The sequence below is a fragment of the Thunnus thynnus genome, chromosome 23 (genome assembly GCF_963924715.1).
Source record: "Thunnus thynnus chromosome 23, fThuThy2.1, whole genome shotgun sequence".
NCBI lineage: Eukaryota > Metazoa > Chordata > Actinopteri > Scombriformes > Scombridae > Thunnus > Thunnus thynnus.
The window spans coordinates 23233827-23247929 of NC_089539.1; the positions used below are offsets into that span (position 1 = coordinate 23233827).

Here is a 14103-nt window from a genome sequence, read left to right on the forward strand (position 1 = left end):
GACCAGAAAAATCCTGAACCTACCCTTAAAGATTTTCCTCATGACGACAAGTTCTTTCATTTAATTTACTCCTTGTAATTTCAGAGCAGTGTTTCCCGCCTTCAGCCATCCCCTGACTCCCACACCCACCTGCAGGCCTGTTTTCAATCCCCCAATCAGCTCCTTAGCATACTGTATATACCAGCCACTTTCCTTCTGTTGCCATCCAGGCCTCCTGTTACCTGTTACCTTTCAGGCCTGTCTTGTCATTTTTGCTTTTACCTGCTCATAATTATAGCTAAAGTAATCTTTAAATTAATTAAACTACATTTCTGCCTGACTCAGAGTCCATAACCAGCAACACTGAGTCTTTACACCTTCCTGGAAAATGCATTTCCTTCCTCACAAAACACTGGCAAAGCATTGCTTACATCCGTATTTACTACTTTGCAGTCTTCTTGATGACTTCCCTGTATTTCTTGGTGAATTATAGCCACCCGTAGATGAGTGAAATAGTGTAAAACACTTGGCACGACTGTGTATTGCATCACCTGCTTGCACGAGACAAAGACAGGAGATTAAAACCTGCAGTGCAAAACTTTTACATATAAATGAACGTCTGTTAACATTCAAGCCTTTCACACAAAGCTGATTAAGCCTATCACCGGCAGGTAAATCTCTCTGTATTTCACAGTATACCAGAGTTTTTAATCTGGTGTCTGGTTTGACATTCCTGCCCTGGCCGGATGAATGCACATGCTCTATGAGCAGAGCACGTGCACTAGACACTTCCGGTTAGCCCTCTGCTAACTTGAATGGGGATAAAATAATTTAATCGTGCGGCTCTTCTAGACTTTCCAAATGTTATCGAACCAAATGGAGTCTATGACATTAGCACATGTCGACAGCGTTTTGTAATTACTCTCACTGCCAGAGTTAGAGTGGGGAGACAAAAGTCCCATACTCCAGCTGTGAAAGTACCCTTGGACCCTTTGACAACTAGAAGTGCTTTGAAGCATAGTTTATACCTGGGTCCCAGCTTAGTTTAGTTTAGTTTAGTTTACTTTAGTTCTTGCGTGTGCACAAAAGTATGCAAATGCACAAACAAGCACGTGAAGTGATACACATTCCTGCCAATGGTTTCACAGTATTCCACCAATCTTAAGGTGACAGTAATGCAACAAGAAATGTAGGAATGAACAAGTGAAGGGGAAGAAGGGTACAGGGAAGAAGACTGCTAGCACATAAATATGGATGTGGTTGCTGGGGCTAAGGTTTGGGTTAAAATGATCACTTTGTTAAGGTTAGAGAAACATGGTGTGGGTTAAAGGTACTATTTCCTTAAATTTAGGCACCCTATGTCGTCGTGGCTACAATAATAACCACAGGGTTAAGGGTTAGGGGACGATCATTATGGTTTTTAAAAAAACTGTCCGGTGGTTGGAAACAGGAAACAAACAGCGATCTCCTGCAGCAAAGTCCACTGTTGGGTTAATGAGGAAAATTGTCAACTTATATAATGTGTATATATATGTTATCTGAACTGTGACCCTGCTCCAGGTCATAATTACTACGGCTGCTAGATGGCATCTGTCACTCAAACATAATTGTTGGTTTTGGCGACTGACATTACGACCTGTTGTGTTGTTTTGGGGGGGTTTTTTTGAGAGGAGAGTCTCAGACTTAAACATTGCAGGGTCCTTTTTTTTTTACAAACTTGTCAGGCCAGATACACACAATACATTTTGGTGAATAACACTGAACAAAAGCAAGTGTTTCTATTGGTAATCAGCTTTCTGTTTTAGGGTCATTCAGATATTAGTAGGACCAGTTTTTGTTTTAGAATTAGGCCCTAGAGGCACTAGATGGGGCTAACTCTAACCCCAAAAAGATCTAACAAGCTGTACTGTTTTTCTAACACACCAGTACTGGTGACACTTACAGTGAACTGCAGGGGGATTCCCAGTAACACTGTGTTAAAAGATAACTCGGCTGGTTGTTTGACCTTCACTGGATTGTTTGATTGCAAGATGTTCTTTCCGAAACACCAAGACATCCCATTTCCTGTGGAGCTGATACTGCCATGACACAATGTGCCTTCCTGTCTATTGACCCCCTGTACTACTCTAATTTCCCCTTTATCCAAATGTCAGCCATCTGGAACCCGCTTTGGACTCCTTAGCTCTCTATTAGCCCTTCAAATGTCTCTCTTAACCCTTCAGTACCCCTTGATCAACTTGCAAAAACATCGGATCAGCTCCCTCATACTTCTAAGGGCCACATATTTTTCAATGTAACCCATTTATTATCCCGCTATCCCCCACCCTCCAAACCCCATCGTCTCCTTCAACCTTTTGATTGGCCTCCATCAGCCCTGAAAACATTGGCAGATCAAACAAGAGAGTGAGAACTTGTGGATTTTCGGCCTCTACAGTTTATTCTGACATGATATGATTGCAGATTTCACAATAAAACACTTCTTGCTACAGTATTTGTCTTCCTTTTTTAATCCTGGTCCCTTTTTTACCGGTAGAGGGGTATTCAACCCTGAGCTGTTAGTTTTTGGTTTGTCACACGACTTTGTCCTCAGTGAAAGTCTGCATGTAATCTTACGGCTTTTACATTTGTAAAAACACTAATGAGACATGTTCTGATTTTTGGTCTCAGTGCTGCAAATGTTGCTGGGATTTACCAACATTATCTGCCTCCCTCAGGATGCATTTTATTAGATAAATTTTTGAAAAAAAAACAACTTTTTGAAGTCCAGTGGATGGACTGCTCTATTTTTATCTTCATACTATCTGGGTGACTATAGAAATACCCATAGTCTTTTAAGAAAAAGCAAATTAACTGTCTTACATTTTGTTTAAACCCACATACAGGTGAAACTTAACTGCTCCTCAGACTGGATGAATTTGATCAGAGAAGGTCATAAATTTTATGAAATTTTATTCTTAATTTCATGTTTCTAAAACTCACGTCCAGATTACTGACCACATCCCAGAGCTAAAAAGAACTTTTTTTCTTTCTTTTATTTTTAATGTTAACAGTACTGAAGAGCAATAAAAATATGCCTGGAATGAGAAGAGTTTTCATCTCTGATCTTTTAGCGGATGTTTCCAGAAATACTAAGACCAATCACATCTAGAAGTTTTGTTTCCCGATCTGTGTGAGAAGTTATTTTCAGTGCAGATTCTGATTGAATTAACAGAATAGTAATATTAACACATGGTGTTGTAAGACAGCATTAGAGCTAGGCTAGCAGTTTCCCTCTGCTCCCAGTGCTAAGCTAAGCTTAAAAAAAATCAGCACAATAAGGGGCAAAACTACATTCCAAAGAATTTCACTTTCACACACAAATTTGCTTGTTGACCAACAGCAAATCTTGACAGTGCTGAACTTTTGAGGGCACAGAAAGTCAGAGAAGCTGGGAAATAGCACTGTAGCGGTGTTGTACCATCCACATCATTTAGACCCTCTGCCGGAGTATAAACTGCTCGACAAAAGAGACATGGTGTGCAAACATGGTTTGATCTGTTCGCCTACAGTTAGCAATCCAGCTAGCTGGAAGAGCTAATGTGACAGCGTAGCGCTAGCATGTTCCTGGCTGCCTAGCATGTTAGTGGTCAGCTCACAAGCTACACAAGTTCATAAAGTAGCCTTACGAGTAGACATTACATCACCAAGCTTCACACCACCAACTTTGCAAAGATGCACAGGCACTTCACTGCGATTTTATGGTGACCGAGGAATAAGATGGAAAAGAGGATTTTCCAAATTGTTATACTGTAGCTTTAAAATCACTCGAGTTTTAGGCTATAGCTCTGATTTTATGATCTTCTTGGGTTAATAGAGCTCTAGTCGGATGTGGAGAAGGTTGAGCTTTGAAACTGCTTCTTTTATAGAAGACTGTTATAATATTGCATACCATCAAATAATACAAGCGATATAATGATTCACAAAAAAATAAATGTTTCTAATCAAGCAATATATTCTACAATAGAAAGCTGAAAGAATAAATTGCTGCAAGGCAGCAGTTTTTCTCCCAAACGAAATCTTCCATGCCACTTCGTCCCTCTGTCTCCTGCTTTCTCTATCACACTCTTAAAAGGCAGAAATGTCATACAAAAGTAAAGAGAAGAGGTCATATTTTGACCACTGAGTCCTCCTGTTACAGTGCAGAGGTTAAGGTCGAGGGTTGAGGGTTTTCCTCAGTAGCCCTTCATGGCAATGGACGCCCCTCCGGAGCTGTCATGACGTTTGACTTGATGGATCATCAGGAAGGAGACCAGAAGTCCCAACAGCTAGACAGATAAGAGACAGGTAGACAAGTTGTCAGACAACCTGAATTCACACCAGAAGCGTGAAACAATTATTTCATCTTTGTTTCTGAGGAATTTTTCCCCAGTATGGCATGCAGCATTAGAGTTCTCCATGGGCCCATGTCAGCATGTTGGCCTAATGTTGCTGCTGTTCCTAATACCATAATGACTTGTTCTTGTTTATGATTTGAAACACAAAGTTTAGAGCTTGGACTTGACTTTTTGGTCTTAATTTGGGACTGAAGGCTTCCCTGTCCTAGCTCAGGGCTTGACTCAGACATCATTTCCAAGACTTGAGACCTACTTGTGACTTTAAAACAACGGCTTTGTCACGCCATTGAGGGGTGTGAACAAAAGCTGTAGCAAATTCAGAACCCATTGTCATTACAGATGGGAACAAAACACTGTACTATAGTTGCAAATTCATCGAAAACTGACATAGAATTTGACAGTGAACTGACTTAAACTACTGAATGTTTTTTTTTAATCAAGTTTCTATAAAATGCTATCTTTACCTTCAGGTTGGACGTTCCTACCAAAATGTGCAATAGTTGGTTTAGTAGTTCTTAATTAATCATGCTTGTACCTTTACTTTTACCAAAAATCAGATATTTTCTAACATTCTTCTTCTTTTGTTCTGATTCCACCAGGAGAGTTTTATATATGTCCGACCCCTGCTACAACTGTCCAACACCTCATATTGTCTATGCAGAAAACAACTTATATAGCGGACTAAAGAAAATACTCATCCCACTTTGCAACTCTATACCACCAGAATTATCAGTCTGTCAATGGACAAAACCAATTTTTAGTAGAAGGCACAGCAGCTCAGTGTCCTGTGGTTGTGTAATTATTTTCCCTCCTGAAGTTTTTCACAATGAAACTTACTGCGGTGACAGCAAAACCAAAGAAGAAGCCCATGGAGATCTTGAAGAAGATGTCTAAAAACATGAAGATGAAGGTACTGCAGGTCTGCAGAGAAGGAAATGGAGAGAGGGTCATTATCTGGAAGGATCACTGATTGGTCGATTGGTTGGTATTTTGACTAGTTTAGTTGTTTACCTGACCATAGACTCTATCTGGGCCTCTCGCTCCCTGCAAGAAAACAACAAAATGTGGTCACCATAATAAACAAGGCAAAACAGTCCACTGTATATGTATCTTCTGTCAAATACCAGAAAACAAAAGTACTGTACATTATAGGAATGTTAGAAAATGAAATGATTTTAAAAAGAAACAAAACACATTCAAATGAAAGGCCTCAGGATGCTTGAAAAGAAAGTGCGTGTCAGATTGTCAGGCAGCATCTGAAACTTTTATTAAAGTATTATACATCTAATGGACTTGGCAGAAATGGAATATAATATTCATAAGTATGTTTTAATTAGTGTAAAATCACATGCACTGCCATGTTTCTATAGTAGCCCAGAACAGACAAACCAAACACTGGCTCTAGAGAGGGTTTTTCGTGAGTTTTGTGGCCACCGTGGGTTCTCCTACATGGAAGGGGAGGGTGAGGGTGAGGGGTATTCAGTTGGTTGCCATCTGCATCCTCACCACTAGATGCCACTAAATTCTACACACTGATCCTTTGAATACTAGAGAAGCTGCCACCACACTTATCTAGTTAGGTTTTAGCTTAATTATCCAGAGTACAGAACAAAGGGCTTTACAGTGGTGCATATACAAAGACACCTTGATAGCAACATAGCTCAAATGAAGATTTTTATGGCTTTTGGTGAATTTAACATCTTACTGAAAGGTGCCTTGTGGAGTTTTTTTGTGAACATGTTGAAAGCAGATTTATTTTTTCAAGCATACATTGTTTTTAACCATTTTCACTAGCATGCAGTTTTCTTCTTCACTGTCTTTCTTCAACTGTCAGTCAGTGGAATAGTGTGAAACAAGAGGCAGGAAATGTGTGTGCACAATACGAGCAAAACAGGGAGGGACTCGTAAGATATTTCTCTATAGCACTATAAGAGGTCAACATGTAAACACAAGGAGCTGGAGATGCAACCAACCCTGCAATTAATAGACATTCTGTCTATATTCCCTGCTTATTAACATAAACGACACAGTTGACTACACAAAGTCCACAATTTTTGGTACACTGAGTGAAAAGTGGTGAGCTCTCCCAGGAGATGAGGCTAACTAAATTTCTATATCTCTTAACCTGATATGCTTTTTTCATTTTACAAATTGTTAAGATCTTTCAGGAGAGCAAAACCAACCTGAGGTTTGGCTATACATCCATATCCTGTGCACTCACAGGATTGAGGGATTTCGTTACCCCAGTCCTCGGCACTCGCCACTCCACAGCACTGGACCTGCGACAAGACACATGAGAGAGTGAGTTTCAGCAGCTGGAAACAGTCACTGTTAAGCCTATCGTATTTCTGTGACTGGAATGCAATCATAAATGCAACAATCTCAAGTTTAAAAAATGTGACTGTTGATCTGAAAGGTTTTTCTGTATGTTAAAGAGAGACACCCTCTTTTAACACCTACTGGAAAGCATTCATCCAAGAAGAACCTAAAAGAAACATGTTTAGCCTAGCTAGACTACATTTATCATTATTTAGGGTTAATAGTTGACAGAGAGCATTACAGATTGCTGGAGCCCGTCAAGCGTTGCTCTGAATCCTTCGTCCTCCATTAAAGGCTTGGCATATTCAGCGGAGGCTGACTGAAAGTTGTCTCTGGTCTACAGACAGAGAGCACAATATTAGCATCAAGATAGATGGAAATTAAAAAAAAAAAACAACAACAGAGAGACAGAACAACGTCAGCATCATGTCAATAGACGAGAGAGAGAGAGAGTAGGTTAGCATCAAGAGAGACAAAGAAGAACAGTGTCCAAGTAGACATAGAGATCACGGTTAGCATCAAGATACAGCGAGGGAGTAAACAATATTAGCATCAAGGTAGACAGACTCTCTGACCAAAATTAGACTCTCAACAGACCATAACAACCTAGAATGTTTACTGCCGGTTCACCATCACTGTCTGTGTGAGCTACTACAATGTCATTTAATAGAACACGCTGGCTGTGGCTGGTTTATTTGGGAAATAGTACAATGGACATTTTTCAGTACAAATTGCCTAAGTAGTATCAAGATACAGAGAGAGTTTCTAAAGGTAACGTCAAGATAAACGCCAAATTTTAGCATTAAGATAAGAGAGCACAAAAATAATGAAAGAAAGAGAGAACATCATGGTTGACAGAGAAAGAATAACATGGAGATAGAGAGAGAGAGAGAGAGAGAGAGAGCAGACAGATATATATATAGAGAGACAACTTTAGCATACTGATACAGAAACAGAGCACTAGCATCAAGAAAGTCAGAAAAAGAATATAACAGAGGGAGAGTAATGGTAACTTAGCATCAAGATAGAGAACTTCAGCATAATAATATACAGCGATGGAGGGAATAACAGGAGCAAAACGGGGATGAAAATTAGCATCAAGATAGCTCAACAGATAGCTAGAGTGATAGATTACCTTGTTTCTCATGACAGCGATAATGATGCCAAAGATCAGCATGATGATCATTCCAACCGCCATGAAGCCTGCAAACTGTACATGAAACAACATGAACAATATGCAAAGATCAACAAAATTGTCTATTTAACCAAAAAATAGACGTCATGACTCAGTTGTAGAGTTGATTCTAATAAACCACCGTGTGACAGGGGGTGTTGTACATACTATTTTGAGGATGAGGTCTTTCTCAGAGCAGCCAGCGTAGATTCCCAGGATGGAGATGCCAAGGATACCGATGGCAAACACCCAAACCCAACCGACTCCGGGGCCCCCAACCGCCGACATCTACTCCGCCACGGCAGGACAACAACACAACACAGACACTGAATTACTACAGAGCTATAATCTTTAACAGTAGATTAATTAATAAGGCAGGAATTATTCTACATTTCTTATTGTCAACAAATCCCATTAAAGAAAACAAAAATGCATGACTCCACATGTCTCAATTATTTGACTTCCCAACACTGTAGAACCTGTTGCATGTTGAAAACGTAGTCAAGATGCCATTTAAACAAATGCTATAATCCAAAACACCTGATAACTGATGGCTCTATATCTCTCCTGACCTGTGCTATTATAAACTGCTCCAACAGTAAACTTTACTAAACTATAATCTTCTGCTCCATGAAATCAATTTTACGTTAATTCATTTCAGCTTTTAATCCAGCTAAAAAGTTGTTGGGTTTTTGTGTGGATTAAACAAACAAGATTAATTTGTGAGCGTTAGGGGAGCAGATTTTGTTACCTTTAGACAGAGCCCAGCTAGCTGGTTAACTCAGTTTTTATGCTAAGCTAGGCTAACTGCTCATGAAGCCAATAGACCAATGAGAGACCAATAAAGTCTATCTGTGGTGTGCCGCTGTTGCTTTGTGGATACAAGCTTGGTAAAATTCTACATTTTACGACTATGCGTTTCAGATTTTTATCAAATTACGTATTTGGTATGATTGCAATTCAGGCTAACAGGTTATGTTACACCGCAGTTTCACATCTAGATTATGAAGGTCCAACAAGATTTGGACATTTTTCCCCAAAACCTGCACCATAATGAATGTAGCATTGGTGCCAGGTAAAGTGATATGTCGTTATAACGGAAAATATAATATATTTTATAATAAAATATATAATAGAATATAATATTATGTAATAAAAGTGAAAAGTTTCTTTTCAAGTTTCTTTTTGTTCATAGTGGCAGCAATACACTGCTTTATAATCAGGTGATTTTCTTGTTATTACTACTTACCAAGAGATGTGTTTTAGGTTCTTGTTATTACATATTACATGTTAGAAACTCAGCACGTTATTGTAAACTCAGGACTTTCTTCAAACACTGAATAATACACAAAAATGCTACCTTCATATATTGCTGCTTTGTCAGTTCAATTACATGGCGGATAAGTTTATATCAGGCTTCGGTTTCACAGTAAGATCAGTTCATTTCATTGGCGATAAGAAAAATATATAATGTCACCAACCTTCTCCTTCACATTAATCTATTATAATAGCATTATGTAATTACATTGAATTGAACAGACAGCATAAGAAAGTTGCAGTAAAATGACATTTTTTTTTAACATAAGATGACACCAGTTTTTTCAAACAACAACAGGCAACAACATTGCCTCAGCCAATACACTTTAAAGCACCACACCCATTGACTATCAAGCATTATCCCATTAACAACTTTAAATCTTGTTTCCTGGAAAGTGGATCCTGGTTGGCAGAGGACAACGCTCAGCAGAAATGGAAAGTAAATTTGATTTGTTTAAAAGTGGATAGGATGCTGTGTTCCATAAGGAGTGATGTGTTTTGTTTTAGTTTTTTTGGTTTTTTTGCTGTCTTTTGTCGTGCGGCCCTCCGTTGATCTGATAGCATTGTCAGTGCCATCCTGTTTTTCCTCTCACAGGGAAAGTCAACTATGAAAATGGAAACCTCCCCCGAGCTTCATCTGTTCTGCATTAAGAGAACAAAACAAAGTCTCCTCTACATTTGCACAACTCCCTGCCACCTTGTAAACACTCTGAATTCTTCACCTCGACTTGTTTTACATATTTCTAAACAGGTATTATGTATTTTCAGATGTGTTACTGTTTACAGAATTATACAGGTGATGTCCTGACGAACAAAATCAGCTTTGATTTTCACAAATCTGCTCCTTTTGTTTTAATCAAAACCATCACAGAATCAGTTTCCAGAGCCTTCATACAGCCGGCTGCAGGCAGTTATACATATATTTTTTTTAATGTTACAGGAAAATAGATATAACTTATGGTTTAAAAGTGCAATAAGTAATTAATTTGTTAAGGAAGCGAACCCTACATAATCAGTTTTTACAAAACTGACACGATTGTTTTCACTTGTTTTCACATTACAGAAAATCTGCCACATGTTCTGCCAAGAGACATCCTGTAATAGGAAGCTGTAAATGCGTTATTTGGCAGCGACCGCTGACCAAACTGAGATAATTAACTCGGGGGGAATTCATCTAGCAGATAACAGCACACACTCATCATTTAAACATAAACATAAACAGCCTCATTTCTGCTGTAGCTTCTGCTGACAGCGTTGGTAGTCTGGTCCAACACTAACCATGTATTTTTATGTTTTTCTGAAAAGCAGAGGAAGTAGAGTTAATATTGTTATTCCAAGAACAAATTTGGGTGTTGGGGCCAAGAAATTGTTTGACACATAGTGGTAACTGTCTGCAAAACTGCTAAAAAGTTGTTTTTACACTTGGGTTTTTGTGTGGATTAAACAAACGAGATTAATTTGTGTACGTTAGAGAAGCAGATTTTGTTACCTTTGGACAGAGTCTAGCTAGCTGGTTAACTCAGTTTTATGCTAAGCTAGGCTAACTACCCGCTAGCTCCTGCTTCATATTTACTGTAGATGTGAGAGTGGCATCGACCTTCTCATCTAACTCTCAATAAGAAAGCATTTTTCCCAAAATTGCAAACTATTCCTTTAATGCTATACAGAGAAGCTGCGATTTGATCCAGCAGTTAAAGGATTATAAAGGTTTATTACAATTTATTTTCTTAGGTTTAACCATCATTTCTATCAGCTTGTTTGGAGGCAAAACTGGAAATGAGAACACCTGAAATGTCATAATTAAACCTTCATTTTTAAAGAAAACTGTAAACGCATACAAGTACGACAAGTATGGTGGGTCAAAGATGGTCTGTAAAGCGTGATGGATGTTTACAAGGGATAATTTTGGTAATAATTTTACCATTCGCCTTTGTTTTCTCTTTTTCTTTATACGTTTGACTAACCTGGGTGTTTCTAAGCGATCTGATAGTCTGACTTCTTATGTTTGTTGCTGTAGTGATGTCTAACTAACTTGATGGGTGCAATGGTATCATAACTGGTAGATATGACAACACAGCTATAAAAAGCTATAGAAAACTGGAATCACCCTTTCACACTGGCTTCTTTTAACCACGACTGTTGTCATGGTTAAATGGCTAGCCCATTTGTGAAGCTTTATTTAAACTAAACACACTGAAAGATTACAAGATGCAGTTTGTTCAGGCGTACCCGTCTGAGAGAACAAGTGCACAAAAGAAACGCTAAAAGTGAAATTTAACTGTTTTTGTCACCTTATTTCTTTGTGGTTACTTATTGAATTAAAAATATATACATTACTGATTTTAGGTTTTCTGTATTTTGATGTAACGCTGTAAGACATGATGAAGATTCAACAATGATGCTGTTGTTTACCTGAGCGCTGTAGGTGGAGGCCTTCACTGCCGCGAAGATCAGCAGACATCCGAGGATCTGTGGACACATCATTCTGGTTAGTTTGTGCTTCGTATGGAGGCTTGAGTGTGCCACCAAAAACATGTTTTTTTTGTTTTTTTTTGTTTTGTTTCTTTTTTTATGATTTGGGGACAGAAACTGGAAACAATGTAGAGGAACATACAATTACCTGAGACTTACATAACATATAATACTACATGGGATAATAAAAGTTATAAATATAGTAATACAGTATAAATAAACAGTTAGATGAAACCTGTAAACTCTGCAATGACACCATCTTTACATACTCCCATAACTTTATAATAAAGTTCCCAAAGGCATCAAATGCATCATGATGAATTTGGGCAAAAATGTTTAAACGGTGCACAAAACTTAAGAATATTTATATTTTATGACATGGTGCAGCCATAAAAACATGAAATCATTGGTCCGAATATGTCACTCGGTGTTAACATCATATGGCTTTAATGAAAAGTTGGGGTAGTGTCAAGGCATTGTGTGATGGGTGCCATGAAGGGGAAAAATGTATATCATTGGTAAAAATAAGTATGGGAACCACTGCTTTAAACATCAGAAAGGGGGGGAATAAAGCATTCAGATGATAAATGTATGTTTTAAAACACAAAATGTAATATAATTGACACATGAGGTTATTTTATCTTTACACTACAAAGAGTTTTCACATGATTCTAAGAGCTTTCAGTAGATGGAAAATTGTTTCTTCTCTCAGAGTAAAACAGTAAAATTGTAAATATGTGGTTTCCAAAACAAAAACATCTGTTTACTGTCTTGCTACTTTCCACTCAGACAGCCATAACATTTTGTACTATTGCATGTCAGGATTTTTTTTTTTTTTTTTTTGGCCTCATTGACCTCCTGGCAGGGTGTCTGTAATTTTTGCTCAGAGACACTAGAGGGAGACAGAGCTCTATAAACTGAACACCTGAGACTTTCTGCGTCACACCTGATGATATCAACTAAAGGCTGATGCAAACACCCACATAAATGTCTCATCTCGGACATTTTTTTTTTTAATCTCTGGACACCATATGTGTGCATGCAGGCATACAGTTTTCATGTTTTGTTTTAAATATATTCAAGAATCGAAGTATCTCATCTAAATGAATTTAATGTAAATCTAAAGATGTTCTAATCTAAAACACTCAAACTTTATGAAGTAATTAGTAAAAACAAACAGGCTGGTGAAAGAAGGTGAAATTGAAGCATGCATGGGCTGGAAAAGGAAAAAAAAAAGATCATGCAAATGGAAAAATAATCCTTTTTGAAACTTTTAGATGTTAAAAAAACTTGATTGTTTTATTTATTATCGGTTGCATTTTTAATTATGAGAAAGTGACTTTTTTATGCAGTTTTTTTCCATCCAAAAAAATGTTCCCCCAAATTGAAAACAGACTCATCAGACCCCTCCTCTTTTCCTCTCTCTGTTCTTTTAATCAGCTCTGGAGCTGAAAACATGTTTCTGCAGCAGAAAGGAATGAAAGAAAAGGGGGACGGCTGAAATATGATCTCCGTTGTAGATATTTGTCCTTCCTTTTCTCTCTCTCTCTCTTTTTTCTTTTCTGTCTCTCTGTTACTGGAAATGATGCTTTACTCAACATGTGCAATAAAGCAACATCTGGAATCATTGTCCAAAAAAAACCTGTTTTTGATGTTTTATCATTTCATTTCTTTGAGGTCTTTTTTACGTGTTATTTTTGATATGTGAACTTAATTTACAGGTTAAGACATTACTGGTTTGTTTAAGAAAATTATTTTTTCACATTCTTGTAAGAAAATCTGTAACTTTTATGTTATACATGTAGTCTTATACATGCTGACATTTTTTCCATCTCTACTTTTGTTAAGAAAAATCATAAAATTCAACAAAAAACTATAATTAACTAGAATTATTTTCACATACATTTTTTTTTATAAAACACTTTTGTTTCCAAACATTAAAAAAAACCCATCATATATTTAAAAAAAAAAGAAACTGAAACTGAGACATGAGCCATTATGTAACTTCTTTTTTGTGGATTTTTTCTTTCTTTCTTATAATTTTGCATCACGCACAGATTCTAAACTAATAAAATTTTATCTAGATGTATAAAGAACCAAACCAAACAAACGAAAACCTAAAAAAAATACACATAAAAAACCCCCAAAACAAAGCAAAACAAAAAAAACCCCTAGAAATCAGAAAAGCTTTTCTACTTACGACAAACAACACGTTGAAGAAGATAAAAAGGCATTTGAGGCATCCGTTAATTTTCCCCATTTTCAGCTTTTGGTGACTGGTTCTCAGAAGATGAAGTGAAACTGTGTGTATGTAACACAGTGTATGTGATATGTGCAGCGGTGTGTGCGCTGTGATAAACTGCTTGCAGAGTGAATGTGAGTGAAGGTGAACACAGAGCTACGACACACAGAACTGATGTGCAGCCAATCCCTGAAATCTACATGAGACAACAGGACGCAGTCATGAAC

The 14103-nt window shown here is 37.7% G+C and overlaps 1 protein-coding gene across 1 annotated transcript; it reads right to left on the bottom strand.

Annotated features, from left to right (window-relative positions):
- Nucleotides 1–489: 489 nt before the first annotated feature.
- Nucleotides 490–14042, bottom strand: LOC137176167 (tetraspanin-8-like). Its single transcript, XM_067582270.1, has 9 exons — nt 13835–14042; nt 11575–11631; nt 8014–8133; nt 7807–7881; nt 6913–7008; nt 6536–6631; nt 5364–5396; nt 5190–5273; nt 490–4283 (listed from the first exon to the last, which is right to left on the bottom strand). The coding sequence occupies exons 1-9, from the start codon at nt 13892–13894 to the stop codon at nt 4191–4193; spliced, it is 714 nt and encodes a 237-aa protein (XP_067438371.1). The 5' UTR covers nt 13895–14042; the 3' UTR covers nt 490–4190.
- Between the last annotated feature and the right edge of the window lie 61 nt (nt 14043–14103).

Excerpts from the sequence above, each read along its gene's own strand:
- LOC137176167 (XM_067582270.1), bottom strand. The coding sequence starts at position 13,894 with ATGGGGAAAATTAACGGATGCCTCAAATGCCTTTTTATCTTCTTCAAC. Across the intron at positions 8,134-11,574 it reads CCTCCACCTACAGCGCTCAG|ATGTCGGCGGTTGGGGGCCC; the intron begins GTAAACAACAGC and ends GTGGCGGAGTAG. Across the intron at positions 4,284-5,189 it reads TTGGTTTTGCTGTCACCGCA|CTGTTGGGACTTCTGGTCTC; the intron begins GTAAGTTTCATT and ends TTATCTGTCTAG.